Here is a 21,291-nt window from a genome sequence, read left to right as displayed (position 1 = left end):
GATTTGCACTACCAATACATGTGCTTATAACCTATTAAAGTTTCATTGACACCAGACTAATACTTTAGAAGATTTCAGAGTGAGAAGCTACATTCGTAGTTGCCAAAAACCTACACTGTCCTTGCAACAATCATACATTGAATATGAAAATCAGGTTGTCTCATACAGCCTAATGTAGAAGTATAAAAGAAAAATATTGCTGTAACTCATTTGCTCATAATTAAAGCCTAAATTCCAGTGTCCATATCTGTAATACAACAATTGAACAGTAGACAGCAAACCTCCTTAACACAACCAAACTGCAAATGCAGAACAACTACTCTGTAAAGCACTCAAAAAATTAGTCACAACTGGCAATACCTATAAACAACAGATCAGATGAAAAGGTAATGGAGAAATAAGCTTTTTTCTTACAAAATTACTGTGCAAAATGAAATAAACCTCTTCTACACTTGATCCTCAGGTTTTCTGGAAGGGCCTGCTGCCACTAATTCTTCATGGTGTGAAATTCTGCACCAAGTAGAACCACACCACAGTCTTCTGAAGCAAGTTCATTAGAATCCAGTCTCTCTCTCTCTCTCTCTCTCTCTCTCTCTCTCTCTCTCTCGGAAAAAAAAGCCCCAAAGAGATTTCTAACTTGTATGTTTCATAGGTTTTTCAAGTGTGGCTAATCAAACACATGCACACGATGTTTAAGCTTGGTTGATTCATGCCACCCTAAACTCTCACCTTTAATAGTTGACTGCCCAAAGTGAAGCTACACATCTGACTGGCTTTAGTTTGCGACACGCATAGCAATGGGGATGGGGAGGGGTGTACGGGAGAACGGTAGGGGGGGGGGGGAGACAAACCCCAATTCAGAGCACAGCTATCGATGTTTATGTCCCATTTCAAAATTATGTTGTACAAACTGACAAGGAAGTTGGACACTTTTGTTTAAAGACAGACAAAATTCAGAACAAAGCTTGGTGTTTCAAACCTGAGTGAAGAGTGCACTGTTTCATCTCTCATCCACTGTCAAAGTCAGATATTGGCCTGTAAAACAGCTACGTGTATATGCCTTTAATTTATTTTATAAGTAATTGGGCTGTCCATGATTTGCTGTCGTATAATTACTGTCCAGACAAACGTGATGAATCTATTTCTTATTTCTGCAAATGTAGTATGTGGACATGTTTCACAGAGTTCGTACTTATTTTGAGCATTTAACCTGTTAGTCAGACTTCAGTTCATCCTTAACATTGAAGTTGAGGCTACACGATTTTCTAAGTTCATGTAATTATTTCAGTTTTTTTGTTTTCAACAGTTGTTACGAGACCTTCTGATGGTGCTTTCCCTATGGATGTGAAACAGTCCCTGTCTCGATTCCGAGCCACAAGAGTGGAACACGTTGACTCAGAGCGGGCTTTGCTTTGTTACTTGGTGGCGAAGGTTTCGAAGATTGATCCCGATTTAATTGTTGGGCATGATTTACATGGATTTGCACTGGAGTTATTGGTGCATCGCCTGCAGGTGCACAAAGTTCCACACTGGTCAAAGCTTGGACGACTGCGACGTGCAAATCTCCTATCTATTAAGGTAGATTATTTTTTTATTTTAAGGTGATTATTTTTTTGGTACGAAGTGCCATTACATGTTTTTTGTCTGGGTTCCCAAAACGTAAGAAGTTTGATTGCCTCTGTTAATTTGATTGACAGTATATATGGATTGTTGGCTGTACAGTTATATGGCAGAGTACAGATCAAGAGGTATGAGTTTCAAATTCCCAATTTGTGCTAGGATTTTTCTGCCATTTAACGTATTGTGCACTTTTGGCACTGCTGTGTGTAATAAAATTTGGCGTGGATTCAACATTAAACTGTACGCGAAATTTCTAACGTGGCTAGATGAGAGGGCTACCAGATTAGAGGAATAGTGACTTGGTAAAGTCATCACTTCTATGTGAGAATAAAACTTGACATAGGAGCAGTGTCCCCTAGTTAAATGCTTGGTGTAAACTTGTCTAAGATATGTAATTATAGTCATTGCCTTCAGTAAAATGGGAGGGGGCAGGCAGTTTTGGATAATTAAAATTTAACTTTAGATGGATTAGGGTCCTACGGTATCTTGCAAAAAAAGTGTTCCCACATTAGGTCTTCGCATTTCAGTGTAAATTTGTTCACCATTTGGTGCTGAGTGGTCCATATCTGTGTGTAGTATAGGGTTGTTATAGTTAAACTTTTGCTATTTGAGCCAGTGTAGACAGAAAACTATTTACCATATGGGTATTCAACTTTATATGAATGATGTTCAGACTGTGCACTGCAGGATCTGTGTGGTTAGAAATATATGTCACAACTTGCCGTTAAGTGCCAGTACTGGTACAGTGACGGAGGATTGAAACACAAGCCTCAGCATGCATTACAGTTGCAGAACATCAACATGGGTCTGGACAACATGAGTATGGCTGCACTTGTAATGATGTTTTATCAAAACAACAGCACTAGTGCTGCTGCTCTTCACAAGCACTGTCAGATTGAAGGAACACGGGGAGGTCCTCCTCCTCACATCATTGAAGAATATGATTTAGAAGTTTGAATTAACTAATGTCTTGGAAATTGCTCCTGGGAGAGGTGGACAAACAATGGTGCCACAAATTTTTGAAGAAGTTGCTGTTGCCATGGCTGAGAATGCTAGACGCAATGTGCAATTTTTAAGCAGTGCGTGAACTGTGTGGTGACAGCTGAACATTACATAGTCCACTTTTTGAAAAGTGCTACAAACAGTTGTGAAATGGCATCTTTACTGCGGTTTCAGGCTGTCATGGATGCAGATTGTCTTCTCATTGAGCAGCATTCATAAACTAGAACATAAACGTGATACACAATTTGCAAATATTATCCTCTCATGTGGAAATTAAAATGTGTTTCTTTCAATGGGTTATTCATTATTTCTCTTTTGTATGTCCTTAAAAATGTTTGCACCAAGTTTGTGTCCTATGATCATTTGTTTTTCATGGGATCACTCTCGGTTAGTGAAATTTTAATTATAACCACCCTGTACATGATGAGAATTACTATCTAGGGGAGACAGCACAAAAAACAGAAAGACATTTTGCACCCATTCAAGGCGATTTCACTTGAAATACAATTATTGTTTTTGTATTAGTCTTGTCCAGGTCTGAGTATCTTTTGCATAAACTAAATTCCCTTCTGGAACCTTGTTCATTGAAATATGACAAAACTCATAATATGTGTTTTGTCTCCAAACACCACTAAAACTTATATAGTGCCAACACTTTTTAAAGGTAATGAAAGGCTGAAACTACTGGCTCAGTCACATGTGCTTGGTCAGTCACATGTGCTTGGTCAGTCATATTGCTTATTGATAGCTGGCCTTCAGAGGTAGAGGCAGTAATGATTGCTGCACCCTTGGGGTTTTCAATAAAGCCACATGTGCTCCTCCCCCCCCCCCCCCCCCCCTCTCCCTTTTGTCTTTATAAATGGCATGGAGACAAGCCTTCATTTGCTGGGCTATTCTTCAGCAACCATAGTTTAGTGCAGTGGTGGAAAGTAGTCAACTTCCAACAGTATGGATGTACTTATTTTGGGTATTAACACTGATCCTAAAAAGAGGTATCCTGTAGTCCTCTCAGACAGTGAAGATTTAATTATAATCACCCTGTAGTATTTCCTCAGGCCTTTGTGAAGGGAACATCAAAAACTAAAATATTTCGGGAACAATGGTGCACACTGTGCAAGCAATTATACTCTCTGTAAGTCTGTTAGACAAATTTCCAACAGTCATATTTTTATTAGAAAAGTCAATGTTTTCAAATATTATGAGACATTTGTGAAATTACTGTTGGTTATTCTATAGACTTGGCATTCTGACTGTCAAAGGAGGCAGAACATGTAAACTCAATTAATACATCAAAATCTGAGCATAGAGCCCATAGAAGAATTTTGGCACAAAATATATATGTGTGTATGAAACATTTCAGTTTAATACAACAATTAAACATAATTAAAAGTTAACAAACATAGACCTTTCTAATTATTTACAGGTTTAATTAATTACACAACTAATGTTACTCTATCTATTCACTTCCCATCATCAGTAATTACACACATTGCACTCTATGCACACATTACATTCTCATCATTGTGGCTGAGATCTGGACCATATCTTTGTATGGCAAAATCCTTCCATAATCAAGATGTTGAGCTCAGGAAGGTGAGAGAAGTCCGGCATCTGACATCACAGTTCTAAAAACCTACAGTTGTCCATGCACATGGCATACATAGTACAAGTGTATTCTGAAATGATAGAGATTTTTTATTTTGTAATTTTTACCAATCCCAACTTTTTTAATCAATCCCCTGCTTTGCATCATTTAAATAATATTTTGGTGTATAGCATGTAGTATTTAAGAAGTAAACATGTCGATTTTAGTTATATGTTTCATTCCTTGGGCAATTTATTACAGATTTATGATTCCCGGGTAGAAAATACTGTTTCAGTCTTCTGTTTAATTTTTCTTGGTATACAGAAGTAAATCTAGCTCTTGTTCCATGATTATTAATAGATCTGTTAGTAAGATAATTACTAGAGACTGGATTATATGCGTCATAAAAACCCTAAAATATTCATGAATAGTGAAGATCATCCTTTCTCCTAGTATTGTAGTTATGCACACTGCTATTACTTTTGAATTGGGTTTGGTTGTTAACAACAAATTTCATAAGAGAGTATATATACTGAGAAGCTACTGTGAATATCCCTAGATCCTTAAATAAATGTCTGCAGGATGAGCTTGGGTGGACTCCATCTATTATTCTGATTACACGCTTTTGTGCAATAAATACTTTATTCCTCAGTGATGAATTACCCCAAAATATGATGCCATATGAAAGCAACGAGTGAAAATAGGCGTAGTAAGCTAATTTACTAAGATGTTTATCACCAAAATTTGCAATGACCCTTATTGCATAAGTAGCTGAACTCAAACGTTTCAGCAGATCATCAATGTGTTTCTTCCAATTTAATCTCTCATCAATGGACACACCTAAAACTTTGGAATATTCTACCTTAGCTTTATGCTTCTGATTAAGGTCTATATTTATTAATGGCGTCATACCATTCACTGTACGGAACTGTATGTACTGTGTCTTATCAAAATTCAGTGAGAGTCCGTTTACAAGGAACCACTTAGTAATTTTCTGAAAGACAGTATTGACAATTTCATCAGTTAAGTCTTGTTTGTCAGGTGTGATTACTATACTTGTATCATCAGCAAAGAGAACTAACTTTGCCTCTTCATGAATATAGAATGGCAAGTCATTAATATATATTAAGAACAACAAAGGACCCAAGACTGACCCTTGTGGAACCCCATTCTTGATAGTTCCCCAGTTTGAGGAATGTGCTGATCTTTGCATATTATGAGAACTACTTATTTCAACTTTCTGCACTCTTCCAGTTAGGTACGAATTAAACCATTTGTGCACTGTCCCACTCATGCCACAATACTTGAGCTTGTCTAGCAGAATTTCATGATTTACACAATCAAAAGCCTTTGAGAGATCACAAAAAATCCCAATGGGTGGTGTTCGGTTATTCAGATCATTCAAAATTTGATTGGTGAAAGCATATATGGCATTTTCTGTTGAAAAACCTTTCTGGAAACCAAGCTGACATTTTGTTAGTACTTCATTGTTACAGATATGTGAAGCTACTCTTGAATACATTACTTTCTCAAAAATTTTGGATAAAGCTGTTAGAAGGGAGATTGGACGGTAATTGTTGACATCAGATCTATCCCCTTTTTTATGCAAAGGTATAACAATAGCATATTTCAGTCTATCAGGGAAAATGCCCTGTTCCAGAGAGCTATTACACAGGTGGCTGAGAATCTTACTTATCTGTTGAGAACAAGCTTTTAGTATTTTGCTGGAAATGCCATCAATTCCATGTGAGTTTTTGCTTTTAAGCAAGTTTATTATTTTCCTAATTTCAGAGGGAGAAGTGGGTGAGATTTCAATTGTATCAAATTGCATAGGTATGGCCTCTTCCATTAACAGCCTAGCATCTTCTAATGAACACCTGGATCCTACTATATCCACAACATTTAGAAAATGATTATTAAAAATATTTTCAACTTCTGACTTTTTGTTCGTAAAGTTTTCATTCAATTTGATGGTAATACTGTCTTCCTGTGCTCTTGGTTGACCTGTTTCTCTTTTAATAATATTCCAAATTGTTTTAATTTTATTATCAGAGTTGCTGATTTCAGACATGATACACATACTTCTAGATTTTTTAATAACTTTTCTTAATATAACACAGTAGTTTTTATAATGTTTGATAGTTTCTGGGTCACTACTCTTTCTTGCTGTCAGATACATTTCCCTTTCCCGGTTACAAGATATTTTTATACCCTTAGTAAGCCATGGTTTGTTACAAGGTTTCTTACGAGTATATTTAACTATTTTCTTGGGGAAGCAGTTTTCAAATGCATTTACAAAAATGTCATGAAATAAATTATATTTTAAATTGGCATCAGGTTCACGGTACACCTCATCCCAGTCTAACTGCTATTGGCTTTCCTTGAAATTTGCAATTGTTGAATCGTTGACTGAACGTACTACTTTGGAGGACTGTTTAGTATTGCTGAATGGAGCTATGTCATATATTGTAACTAGCTGTGCACCATGATCAGAAAGACCATTCTCAACAGGCTGAGCATTTATCTGGTTAAACTTATCTTGGTCTATAAAGAAATTATCTATCAGTGAGCTGCTATCCTTTATCACCCAAGTAGGAAAATCAATAACGGGTGTCAAATTGAAAGAACCGAGTAACACTTCAAGGTCATTTTTCCTATTACCCTCTTTCACAGAATCTACATTGAAGTCCCCACAAATAATAATTTGCTTCCCCCTGTCTGACAGATAGCACAACAAGGAGTCCAAATTTTTCAGAAATAGATGAAAATTTCCTGATGGGGACCTATATACAGTTACAATTATAAATGTGCCTTTATTTCATTTAACCTCACAGGCACATGCTTCTATATGTTTCTCTACACAAAACTTTTTTGTTTCTATACTTTTTGCACAATGATAACTTTTGACATATACGGCAACTCTTCCTTTCTCCATATTTTCTCTCATTACATGTGTAGAGAGCTTATATCCACTTACATTTACCTTATCCATATCAGTAACAATGTGATGCTCAGACAGGCATAGTATATCTATTTCATCCTCAGCTTCTAAATCTTCAAAACAAACCAGAAGCTCATCTATTTTATTCTTTAAACTTCCAATATTTTGATGAAATATACTTACATTATTTTTAATTATACTTTTATGAGAACCTTTCCTTATTCTAACATTTGCAGTACTCTCCTGTCTGAGTTTCTCATTGTGCTTAGGCCTAGTTGCTATACCAGTGGTCACATGGTGTTCAGAGAGGCAGATTATATCAACTGGGTTGGGTGACTTTAATTCATCAATGCAATTACCTAGGACTGAGATACAACTTGGTGGAGATAAAATTTCTGGTGATTGGTGAAAATTTATAATTGACAGCTGTGATTGGTGATCCAATGTGCTAGAATTTTGCTGTTTAATTTCTTTCCTAAACTGAAGATTTGTTTCAATCATGACCTCTCGTAGAACTTGACATCTTTCTGTCTTACCTATCCTAAAAAAGGTGCTGCTCCAACACCTGTAACCACTGGTATTTTACCATTCATGGCAGTGCCTCCCCCCCTTAAATTTCCTGCTATTATCCCAGCCAGTTTCCCCTTCCCTTTCCTGTTGAGATGTAGGCCGTGCCTGGTATAGTCCCACCTACTGAGAGAATCAACAGGAACCACACCGATATGAGCCCCCGCACCCGACCCAAGCAGCCGTTCCAACTCCAAATTAACTCTCCCAACAGAAGAGTTCAAATGAGGCCGGTCATGGCGTCTCAGGACAGATAGGATCTCTGTCGATGCTGTTCCCTGGCTCTCCCACAATAACCACAGTGTCTTCCCTGGTAAAACATCTACAAAGTGAACCTAAATCCTCTGTCACCTGATCCAGACTAGCACTTGGTTTGAAAAAATTTGTGACCTGGTATTCTGGTCCTATTTCCTCCTGCAGAAGTTGGCCTACACCTCTGGCATGAGAGCTGCCTAACAACAAAACTTTCTTCCTTTTCAATGGCTTTCCTACATTCTTTTTCAATTTCCTATTGAAAGTTTGTTGAGTCTTTTCTACACCTACCTCTGCTTGAGGCTCATCAGTTTCTAACTGAAGCAACAGGTCAAACTTATTTTTGACATTCACCACAAAACTGTCAGACTTAGTTCTAGGCCTGTTCCTTCTGCTACCTGTTGCCACTTCCCACCTCTCTTTGCCCTTCTCCCTCCTTAACCTGTCCAGATCTTCCCTAGCCTGATCTAGCTCAGCCTGAAGGGCAGCAATTTTCCCCTCCTGTTCCACTATCTTCCTATCTCTGCTGCAAATCCTACATAACCACTGATGAGCCTGATCCACTTTCCCGACACCCACGCCACTGCAGTCCCCCCCCCCCAATGAAAAAAACTACTGCATCCATCACACCAAACCCCGGAACTAACAATTCTACGGCAAGTCAGGCACTTCTCACTCATGGCTAAAATAATACTTTAGCTACAATAAATCAATTAAATTACCGAAAATCAAAAAAGACGTTACAAGAATTAAGCCTATTCACAAATGTATATAAGCAAGTTTCTGATTTAAAATTCCGCTGTTTTTCTGAGATCTGTATTAAAACAATGAAGGTATATGCTATTTATTTTGTATTTCACTCGATGGAATGAAAAAAGGGCAATTATATGAGATACTTTAACGTTGATTCTCCAAAAACGTTACGAGAATTAGGCCTATAAACAGATGTATATAAGCAAGTTTCTGATATAAAGTTACGCTGTTTTTCTGAAATCTTTCTTTGTGGATGAAATCATGTGCATGTGGTCAAATGATTCACAAATGTGGAACGTGCTTCTTCAGCAGGGTGATGTACTCCGTGAGCAAAGCATGTCACACAAATCAAATTGGGATAAAATACTCAGAGGGCTTTGCCTGCTTTGATCATATAGGATGCAGCATCTGAAATAAACGCAAACATCCTTTCATCTGCAGAACATTCTGGAAATATTTTTCTAATACCCTCATTCACAAATCTGGCAATCATAGAATGATTTACTTTTTTAGGTTCTTTGCAAGCCGTCAAATAGGAAGAAGAAGGCTCTTCTTTTAAAGCACCAACAATTAAATTTGCATCGCATTCGGGAGGACGACGGTTCAATCCCGCGTCCGGCCATCCTGATTTAGGTTTTCCGTGATTTCCCTAAATCACTCCAGGCAAATGCCGGGATGGTTCCTCTGAAAGGGCACGGACGACTTCCTTCCCCATCCTTCCCTAATCCGATGAGACCGATGACCACGCTGTCTGGTCTCCTTCCCCAAACCAACCAACCAACCAATTAAATTTGCAGTGTAGCGGCCACTAGAGTGTAGTTTCGTCAACTGAAGTACAGATAACACTGTCCTTGAGTTCATTGCATATTTCTTCCAGAACATTTACGTAAATTGTCGGTTTGTAATTTTTACACATTGTTAATTTGTCTGGTATATTTTGATTTAAGCAATATTTGCACAGGAAGCCTTTGATGATAGGGACTGTTAAGTGTGTAAAGAGGAATATTGCTTGCAATGAATGCTTGACATAGATCCATGCTAAACTGACTTTTTTGGTTACCTTTGGGCAAATTCCTGCTACTGCAACTTGCTGTTGTCAGAAGCTGTGATCCTTTCTTCTGCATTCCTGTGATATGAAGACTTGTCTGGATATACTGGTCTATTTGAAACATTTTTTGCATGAAATGTTTTTCTTGCAAACTTGACAGTATAAAACAATTCCGTCATATGTAAATGTTCCAGGATGGTCAGCTATCCATGAAACATTTCTTTTTTTGGGTGGTATGGCACATGAGACTTTACACACTATACGTCGTAAACATGTTCATACATGTTCAACTGTGTTCAGGTACACAGTTCTCTAGAGAACCCCAATGGCAGTGCGGAGAATTTCAGCGATGTTCCTCCCAATGTTAGAGAAGCTAAACTCACACATTTTGGAGAAACTAAAGCAATGGGTAAACGAATCCTTTGGAAACAAACTATTGACGATAATTCTGACTTGTTCGTTCTAGAACTTTTTGTGTTGTAAAGGAAAATATACTCCATTCTTAACAAAGTTAACTATGGATGGTATTTATGCATGTGTTGTGACTCGCCGATCTTTGAAAGTCCCGCCGCGCAGTTACGCGTGTCCTCTACATGCGGCACTGTCTGCCAGCCATGCAGCAGCAGCGCCACCTAAGCGGCCAGCTAGCCAACGGCCGCTAGACTTGGACTCAGTTATGATTTGACTGTTAAAGTGACACACGTCTTACTCTGTTTACTTGATCTATGACTTTCATGTATTGCGTCGTCCATGAAATATATTTGTTCAACTTGAAGCTATAATAGCATGTAAGGCTTTTCTATTTGGCGTTGTATGCTTGTCAAAGTTGTTGACATGATTAAGACAGTTTTGTGTATTAAAGACAACATGCAGCATGAGTAACTAAGAGCTCTCTGTTTGAGAGCCAGTTAACAGATTTAAAAACTGTCTGAGGGCATGGAATTTTCTTTCCAATCTTTAAGTGCCCAGGCTTTATATATTTTCATCTTCTTTAATGACATAATTAGCTTATGGTTTGAGTCTCCTTTCCTGTAACTTCAAAAGGGTACAAGTGGTCTATGTCCATGTCCTTTACTGGACAAAGCTGCTAATCCGAAGGTTAACATTCCTGTTAGTAAAACTTGCTATACGTCATCGTGCCTGGCACAACGCAAGCAGTTTACCATAATTGTGTTTTTTGAAATGGGTTGTCTGTTTTGTTCCATTCTCTGATGTTAAATTACTTTATTTCTTGCCAAGTGTTAATGCTGACTATTAATATGATTTAACTCACGTACAGGGCAAACGAGTAGGGCTTGAGCGGCAAGTAACAAGTGGCCGACTTATATGTGATGTAAAACTGTCAGCAAAGGAACTGATTAGAGCTCGTAGCTATGATCTTGGAACACTGTGCAAGCAGGTAAGTTTTTGCATTTGAATATTTCTTCAGGTTTATTTTACCGATTAGATTCATGTGTATCATTGTTACATAAATGTATAGGTGGCATGTAACTGTGCTGATCCGTGAACATTTTTGTGTTTTATAATCATAACTACTTAGAGTATAAAATAGAGGTATGGCAGCATTGGTGTTTCCATCAATCTATGTGCTATTGCACACATGAGAAATAACTTAGTGTAGTCAGTCCCAAAGTCTGTCAGAACTATAACACTGTTAACTGGAAACTTATCCACTTACACAAAAATCCTTAACTTTAAGTTCATATAAATGCAGTAAGGGCACTGTAAGAGTGAAGACAGGATGTTTCACTAATCCTGTTACAGACTTCTAGGGGTTGTAGAGAGGTCTTACTGGATGTAGTTTTCATAAGGAGCCTATGTCTTGAAATGCACCGTTTGTATATAAAATAAGTTTGAAGATTAGATCACTTTCAAATCTCCTGCTTCATGGTAAATAGTTAAATTGAGAAGAGGGTGCCATCATCTATCTCTGTTGTAGTTATGACATCACATACCATTTTCATTTGACAACAACAACAGCTGCGAGACTCTCATATGCTCACAAGTGGAAGGGTTGGCGGCGGTGCTCCGCAGACATGCCGTACTGTTGACTTGGAGGATAGGACATCCTTTGTCATGTAGAAGAGAAATTGGCAAGTTACTCAAAACAGTGTCCATGCTATGGGCATAGGTTCCTTATCACAACTTCATCTGTTATGTTCCCTTTACAACCTCTAGAAGCCTGTATTAGGAACAGTGAAACACAATTATTTGTATACGTCTTTCAAAGGCAAGTGCTCTACCAACTGAGCTTCCCAAGCATGACTCTTGACCCATCCTCACAGCTTTACTTCTGCCAGTACCTCACCTCCCACCTTCCAGACTTCACAGAAGTTCTCTGCAGAATTTGCGGGGCTAGCACTCCTGCAAGAAAGAATATTGTGAAAACAGGGCTTAGCCACAGTTGGGGGGGATGTTCCCAGAATGAATTTTTTATACCGCAGCTGTGTGTGCACTGATATGAAACTTTTTGCTGGATTAAAACTGTGTGGGAGACTGAGACTCATTCAGCCCTTCAGCCCTTGTGAGGCAAATGAGGAGCTGCTTGAATAAACAAACAATGGCATCATCATGATTCATCTACCAGCAATAACAGCTGGAGGGTTTAGTGACAAGGCCCATGACCATAGATCGCTCCTTGTACTGCTTTGTAGGCAGCAGCCTGTCAGTCAGAGTCTGTTATAATAAATCCGATTCCTGTGTGGTTCAAGGTTATATAAGAGAATGCTTAACTTGAAACGAGTGGCACCTGTCAGTTGATGATACGTCTTCTTAAGGGGACATGTATGTCCTATGCCGCCAATGTTAAATTATTGAATTTTGTGACCCATTGTCTTGGAAACTTTTTAAGACACCAATTTACAATTTTCCACAATTATTGAATGTGCCTTTCTGGAGACACTGAGCTGGAATTATTACTAAAATTGCATTGTGGGGCATGTTATCTTTTATTCAAACACTCAATTTTTTGACAGAATTTTGTAAATAAATGTACATAAAAACTAAACAACTCAGGATATTTTAATTATTCTAGTTCCATATGTGTTGAATCTCACACTTGTCATGCTGTGAAAATTTCATGTCTCAACCATCAGTACTTTTTTAGAAATCGAGTCATTTATTGCAAAAAATGTAGTTCAGAATTATTGAGGTTTCAAACTTTTTTATTACAAATTCTTATACAGACTTATATTTCTGCAACTTTTATGAACTAGAATTGCCCTGGCCCATAGTCTGTGTCTTCTTCAGTGTCACAACAGCCCAGTGCTTGCCTCCTCCTTTTCTTTCTTGCGTCTTTTGTCATTTGTTGAGCAGCTAACTCTGCTCATCCAGTTCCTGCAGTCCTTTAGCTGTGTTCTGTCCAGATCTTACCTTTAACTTCTCCAGAACCAGAACGCTTAGTCATTTTATTTATGTATAAAAGGCAATAGAAGTTAGCTTACTACAAAAATAGCTTTCAACGAAAACTATATCGGAAACAAAGGGCTGATTTGTTTATTCATTATGCCAACTTTTGAGACGTAGCAGTAGACACAAAACAAAGCAATTCACAGCCTTCTAGACTGTGTAGTTCCAAGATTGCCAAGATATGACTGCTCAACTGTGGCAGTATAGGTGTGGCTGCAAAATTTGACAGTCACACATCAACATTCAAAATACTATTTGAAGATCTCACATTTGTCTGATTTTAATGTATTATATGCCAAAATGTTCAGGAAAGTCCAAAGTTCATTATGGAGTAGAAAACAGAAAATGTCAAATTTCACGTACAATGTCCCCTTAATGTGTTTAACATGAACATAATTTGATGTGACCAACGTGAGAAATAGTGAGAGATTCGAAGAAAACCTTTGTACAATTAGAAGAGAGGAGGGAATTAGCAGTCTCTGATAATTTAGTAAATAACATTTGTTACGAGTGTAGATGGCAAAGAGGATGAATATGAATGTGAACCACATCTCAGGCCATGATAACTTTAGAAAGCACCGTATAAACTGTCAGTCTGATTCTCATGATTGAAACCTGAAAAGTGAAATAAAATTAGTCAAAATGATGTTGCTTATCATCAAGAAATGTCTTGGGCTTGCTATCAGAGATACATGAGGAAACAGTTACTTGGTAGCAGGCATTCCGTAGCAGGCATTCCATTCTAAAACCAAAGGATAAAACAGTAAAAAGAATGGAGTCATTGACAGGCACACAAAACAGAATGAAAACTTATGGGGGGGGGGGGGGGGGGACGTGCACACGGTAGCTCATCAAAGGATTTGAATTTGGGCGAAACCCAGCAAAGTTTACATTCTTTTTGTGTGCCTGTCAGTGACCCAACATGTCAAGTACTCGCCGAGTGTTCTCCTTTACCCTAAATTATTTACATTCTGTCATAACTTTCCTTACCAGATTTGTGCTATTTACTTTGTTATTTGGTTCCCAAGTAGCTGGCCTTTGTCATTGGAGATCAATTTTCATGTGTGCACCAATTCCATAGACAGGTAGCAGAGTGTACATGTCTTTTTGAAATTTATTGACAGGAAATATTGACATTTACAGGCAACTTGGTATGCATGGTCACAATTTACATATTTTTATGAATTTAGTTATTGCCTATGTGCTATTTTATGTGCATGTGAAACAGTTGTATTTGTATTTGTAATATTTGGCTTGATTTATAAGTAACACACCATATTTTGCCTATGATTTGGAGTTTTGGAAGAATTGTAATTTACAATTAAAGCAGTTGTTATACTATATTTTATTTTTTGCATTTTATGATGTGTTACCAATAACACGATTGAAATACAGGTTCTAAATGTTGATGAAAGTAAACGTTGGGACTTGACTGCTAATGAAGTGCGTAATCAGTATAATTCATCGGAGTCACTGGTACGCCTTATATCTCTCACAATGCAGGATGCTGCTTTCATCCTAAGGCTCATGTGTGACCTAAATGTTTTGCCCTTGGCACTTCAAATAACCAATATTGCTGGTAAGTACTGTGAAAAAAATTATTATATTTTGTGGACTCTGGAACTGAAGTTTTAGTCAGAATAATCCGTGAAATAAATTGTACTTCAAATGCTTGGCTTTATAAGAAAAGTTGTATGTGGCTGTCTTACATCTTACAAATAATCAGCCACAAATATTAGTTGTGAAAATAATCATTAAAAAAGGGATGCTGTTAAACATTGGAAACGCTAATTCAGACTTTTGTTCCTTTATTTATGTCATACACAGTTTCGTTTTATTTGAAATTATTTACAGTGAAACTAGTTCCCTAGTATCATAAGTCAGCAGTTTAATTACCAAAAGTATTTGATTCTGTCTGTCCAAAGGACGTTTTGTTGAAGAGACTTACACTGCTGAAGGAGCTTTCGTGTAACCTTAAAAATCTTTATTTGAAACAACCTTGAACTGGTTCATCTCAATGTTTAGAACACTTGCTACAACTGATGATGATGATCCATGATAGGAATTTTGGGAAGGCAAAGGTTGATCGCTCACTAGACAAATGGGTCTTTGATATTGACAAAATACTGTAAGTGTTCAAAAAAAATTATTGTTGTTTCTTGCCACAACAGTTAGTGCTGTGATTAAAATTAAAATATTTTGCCGTGTGCTAATTGTCGTCTGCGGTGGTGCAGCAGTTGCAGCCACTGGCTGTCAAACAGGCCATAGTTTGATTCCCACCTTATGCAGTTATTTATCATTTGAAATTTATGGTTTAAGGAGGTTTTTGAGACTTTGTTATTCACGGAACATTGGAATTTGCTAGAACTTTCTTCCGTGTGAAGTGTTAGTTCTTGTTGACAGCCCTGGCGTCATAAGTGGTGGTCAGTTCTGGATTCTATGCGAAAATATAAAACATTAAAGGTAAAACTCTAAAGCTAACAAATCTCCATAGATTGGGGGCCAAAGAGCAGTAGACAGACACATAGTTACAAATGCTAAATCTGCTTTGTGCAGCAGTATACCGCTAAATCCTCAACTAAATGGTGAATGATTATCTTACCTCTTTTCATTTTTTGTGTTCCTCCCACGTTACACTTTACAAATGCTGTGAGCACGCGTAACAGCATAACTGGTAGAACCGGAAGAAAAAAGATTATTTGGTCAGTTCTCTAAATGTTGTGCAAAAATGGAAATAAAAACTTGCCTGAACGCCTGTAAGTACAACAATAATCAATTGCACTGAGAAAACCATGGATTAATGGGTGCCATATCCATGGAATTCGATAAGCCACTTGTGCTCCCCTGGCCGTGCTAAATGGTGAGCACTTCAGGGAGCTCAGTGTTCATTTGCTGGGTATGGGTTTAGCAAACCAGAGTTGCATTACCTGGGGACTGGCAAACCCTGCCAGTCCTCCGTAATCGTGAGCTGTGTGCGTACTTCAGCGACTGCCACGCAGTGCGGCAGTGGAACATTATGCGTCACAGCGATTGAGGATCTCGACTTCACCTCCCAGATCGCGATGATGGTATAATTGTCTTTAATATATGTAAAAATGAACCTCAGTCTCAAGGTATGCTGCACACTAATGAGATGCATTGCTGTTGAGGAGGAACATTCATTCCTGGGCAAACTCTGGGGATGTGCCTCACCTCTGTTTTGTAAGGCGTACCCTGCCAAGCTGGGCTCTGTCTGGGTGGATCTTCATATCCGTAGATGCTCGTGGGAATACCATGATGAATCCACAACTTAAAAACCTTCCCAACACAATGGGTGCACCATTGGGAGTACTCGCAGTCATTCTTCCAAGAGACTGTGGAAGGCTAGTCCTTCCGATTCTCTGGTTGTCTGTAGTAACAGGGCTCAAGAAGTCATAAATCAGTATCTTTTTCTAATGATCAACAGGAAGACGGGGTCATTTAAGAAAGTGCCCCTTTCTATATCCATAAATGTTTAGAAACATTAAGTGGTACCTTAAAATCCATTAAAACGTCACCAAGTGGTTCCTTCTTCATTGAAACCAACAGATCAAAGCAGATGGAACTCCTAATGAATGGGGGGGGGGGGGGGGGGGGGGGGAAATTGGGTGATTATGATACGGTTGTTGAGATGCACATCTTTCTCACCAAGGATGTAGTCATATGACGTACTGTTGTGGACAGGGATACCTAATCTTATGTGATGGTGCTAGTGCCAGTGATTTGGCCACACAGTACTGAGCTGGAGACGCGAAGCAACTTGTAGGAAATGTAGGAAGGCAACCCATGAATCTGGCACAGACTGCCTGTGCCCAGCTGTATACATCAACTGCTTTGGGAGTCAGTCAGCCTGTGGAGCCAAGCCTGGGCAACATTTGCTGAAGAGCGTAAAATATAGGAAATACAAACTGCCAGTTTAAATGGTTTACCCTTAAAATGTATGGAAATTGCAGCATTTTACGGTTTTACAGATGGACGGTGTCATTTTGCAAACAAAAATATGAAAAGTTAACATTCGATGTCACCCCACTTCCATACAATTGATTATTTGCTTGGGTTAAAGGCAAGTCTACGATAGTTGACAACTCGTTGTTTGTAACGATTGGTACTTATAACTGTGTGATGTTTGTGTCTTCATTGGAAAGGAATTTAAAGCCTGGATAACAGTTCTTCCATGTGAATCTTATGTGTCTACAGGCTCTGCGCTGCAAATTCTTTGTTCTGCTCCATTTGCTTATTGTTATTTAATCCATATTCTTTGACCACATATGGACTAATTACATTCATTTCACGTGTGTGTGTGTGAGAGAGAGAGAGAGAGAGAGAGAGAGAGAGGGAGAGGGAGAGAGAGAGAGAGAGAGAGAGAGAGAGAGAGAGAGAGAGGGGGGGGGGGTACCATGTGCATATTCTTTGTTCACAAGGTTGACGTCACGTTTTAACCTTTTCATGACCAAACTATTTTTTGCTCAGTTTTTTAAATGTTTGTTTTGTATTTTGCTTAAGGAATAGCTTCTAAAGTGAAATGTATAAAAAGTGTATGATTGCTATGACCAGTTTTTTAAAAATATTTTAAGTAGGACTTACATGTCCCATTGGTCATTAGGTGGGAGTATTGCATAGGTTTGAATAAAAACAGAGCATAAGAGAGAACATTTAATTTCAGCTGCAACTTTTACAAAAAAATTATTAATTTTTGTGACAGTTTAAACCAATACAAGGGTTATATTACAAATGATGTTTGATGTTAATTTTACCAATGCCGATATCAGGAACATTTATTTTCTATGAAATTTTTCGAAGCAGGGATGTGCACGTAGAGGATCTTTGCAGTGTATGCACATCATGTTGGTTCGTACTTCCTTCTGCTTTGTGCTGCAGAACCTGCAGCATTTCCTCGTGTCTTTTACTGGGAAATGTTTTACAGCTTGACACCTGACTTGTTTCTTCTTAGAAAATTCGGTCTTCCTCTTCTTTTGATTTCATGACCCGCTGTTAGTTGTCTGATAAGCGAACTGTGAAAGGATAACTGGTTATGACCTCCTCCGTGCTTACAGTTCCACATTATGAAACTGTTAACAATTGCCAGGTCAATTACGAAAAAGAAAAGACGATGCCACCACTTTAGAGATCGTCTTCTAATTGCATATCTCCCACACATCTGATCAAAGCGATCCACACCTCCCTTAAGTGTATTATACTCGGCAACTGCTTTAGGACAGAATACCTCTGATGAAGTACCATCTCTGTTTTTCCTATTGAGGAAGGTTACAACTTTTGGGCTATGATAAGTGCGTAGTATTGTCACAGTCTTGTCTTGCCATTTTATTGCTGAGACACATCCCTTTGTTTTGAACTTAAACTGCCCCCATTGCAATTTGTCTTGTTTCTTCATCATGCCTGGAAGTCCCTTCCTGTTTGTCCTCTTTTCATTTGGTGACTTCATCAGGTTGTATGATATGAAAAAGTTATCAAACACAATTAGTCGGTGAGACTGCAGGTGTGATTCAGTAAGATGGAGCACAACATTTTTTCCCAAAATGAACAATAGTCTTGGGTGTGCTTCTTTCCGGTATACACCTCGAACTGGGTTATGAAACCTGTTTTTGAATCGGTGAGACACCAAATTTTGTAACCTCGTTTTACATACTTCATTGGAAGCTACTGCTTTATAGAAAAGCGCCCTTTGAATGGGACCATACTTTCATCAAAAGCCATGATACTTATGGAGTGTGTACTTTTTTCAAATTGTTATTGATAGTGTCACTTATTGGGCGTAATTTGTGTAGTCCATCATAACAAGCTCCACCTCTTGGTACTGCTGTAGCATTGTCATTGCAATGAATCTTTTCAGTCAGTTTTTTTAAACCTAGTTTTACTCATTAGTTGAGAAATTGCACTTACACCTAAAAGTGGTCGGTGGACGGATAGTGACTTGGCTCAGGCAGCCTATGTATTCCCATTAGAATGTGGATGGCAATAAAATATTTTATCTCTTCAACATCAGTGTCTTTACAATTGCAGCTGGCCTGTCTTACCCTTTTACCTATAGTAATGTTGTCACAAATTTGAGTTGCATAGAGGTTAGTTTCATCTTTGATCTTCCTCAAACAATCATCAGTAAAAATTGTAAAAAAATAATCTATTTCTTTATCATTTTGTCCAAAATCAAACTTCATGTCTGCACTTCCATCAAGAGATGCTGATAAGTTTTCAAAATAAGTTACGGTGTCAGTCCACTCTGTTTCAGTTTCATTGGCATGTTTGGCCCCATTCTCTTGTTCTGCACACACAATAACTTCCTTTGCAGTGTCATTGGTAACTTTGACGACATTTTCTTTTACTGCACACGCGATACCATCATTTTCTGCCACCTCCAGTCTAGCACTGTCACCATTGTTGTGACGACCATAGCTAGGTGGCTCAGCCAATGTCGTATGCGGTGTAGTATCAATAGATGTACTATTGGATGCATCAAGATGGGTGAGTTCATCTGCAGCTTCATCATCACTTGCTTCGTCTGAAAATTCTTCATTATCAGGGAGCGAAAAGTAATACTCAAGAAGTCCTTCATCTTTCAGACGTGACATTTCTAAAAAGAAAACGGAAGTAAGGTCTGCATTGTTGTTGTTGTTGTTGTTGTTATTTGTATTATTATTGTATGAATACTTTACTGTGCCAAGTGATGTAGCATTGCACAGAGAAAGAAATAAAGCCAAAATGTCGAATGTATAACGAAATTATAAATAATATGTGGGACAAATATGTCCCACTGACCACGTGATTGATATTTCATGCAGTCAAAAACTAAAACCTATTTACCAAGTCACTGAAATACATTTTACACTGAAATTCCATGTAATATTTACAAATAAATGATAAGAAACACAATAATTACAGTTATTATGCTTACCTTGCTTATTTACAAAAGAAAAGTTGAAAAATATGCAAAAACTTTCACAGAAGTGATCAAACAAGTTCACTGCATCAAACAACTTCCAGCAGAATGCAGCTGTTTGGCGGGAAGAAGTCTATAATGGTTTCAGATAGTAGCGAAGGCTTCCAGTAGATGGTAGCACACCACAGATGTGGGTTTCTGTTGTCCCGTTGGTTATGAAGCACGAAAAAGTGAAGTGGGACACACATGTCCCATGGGTCATGAGAGGGTTAATGGTTTAAGACTTTGTTTGCTTTGACATGTTTCTTTTGATATTAATATTGCACATGGTCGAAGAAACAATTTAAGTAGTCATGTGAAGTGCGGTTAACAAGTAAATTATGTTAATCAAAGAAAGATAACAAGAAAGTCAACACCTCTTTTGCCAGGTCTGGAAACATTGACAGTGATGTAATTAGGACTGAGTGTCTGGTTTTACTTCCTTTTTGATGGAACACAGTGGCCCTCAAGTCGGGTGATTATGCTGGTGCTTTATTTCAGATGATATTTCCCACATAAGAAGTTGTAAAGAAATATAGGTATGGTTGCATGAAAATTATATGTGTTGTGAATAAAATGACCAAAAAGGCGTCATCTGAAGTTGTTAATTGCCTTCGGAACAGACCATTTTCTTTGGCAGTGGCTGGGAGCAATTATACAAATGCCAAGTTGTATCCTGTTATTACATCCTGTGATATCCCGCGGGACCAAACAGTGAGCACTGTGCTATCCATACCAACATTAGATGCGGCTCAACAAGGCAAAAGATAGGTTACATGATCTTACCACAGCTGATTTCTCATAACATACCAATTGAAAACTTCGGTTTTCTGCTCTGACAATGCTCCTGTTATGATAGGACACAAAAATGGGGTTTCAGCAGTTCTGAAGGACGTTAAACCAGGTATTGCCATCATAGGTTGCATTTCCCACCTGATTAATCTAGCAGCTGGGAAAGATGCTGGAAGATTACTTGTGAAGTGGATGAGATCCTTGGTGATATATTTTATTTCTTAGAGAAGAGTATCAAGAGGAAAAAACACCTTCAGAAATTTCAGAACTTGCACAATAAAGAGGCAAAGAAAAATCTGAAGTATGTGCATACTAGGTGGTTATCTTTAGGCAGAAGTTTGTATAGACTTTTGGACCACTGTGATCTGCAT

At 38.1% G+C, this 21,291-nt stretch overlaps 1 protein-coding gene across 1 annotated transcript in view; it reads left to right on the top strand.

The window, feature by feature from the left end:
- Positions 1 to 21,291, top strand: part of LOC126458438 (DNA polymerase alpha catalytic subunit) — a 263,548-nt gene that overhangs the window by 121,966 nt on the left and 120,291 nt on the right. Inside the window, exons 14-16 of the mRNA XM_050095493.1 lie at positions 1,307 to 1,578; positions 11,048 to 11,167; positions 14,572 to 14,755. Coding sequence (XP_049951450.1) covers positions 1,307 to 1,578; positions 11,048 to 11,167; positions 14,572 to 14,755 — 576 coding nt within the window. The remainder of the gene's footprint in view (positions 1 to 1,306; positions 1,579 to 11,047; positions 11,168 to 14,571; positions 14,756 to 21,291) is intronic.

Source organism: Schistocerca serialis, chromosome 2 (assembly GCF_023864345.2).
Source record: "Schistocerca serialis cubense isolate TAMUIC-IGC-003099 chromosome 2, iqSchSeri2.2, whole genome shotgun sequence".
Taxonomy (NCBI): domain Eukaryota; kingdom Metazoa; phylum Arthropoda; class Insecta; order Orthoptera; family Acrididae; genus Schistocerca; species Schistocerca serialis.
The sequence above is the reverse complement of the archived record's forward strand: the minus strand, read 5'-3'. Positions and strand labels throughout refer to the sequence as shown.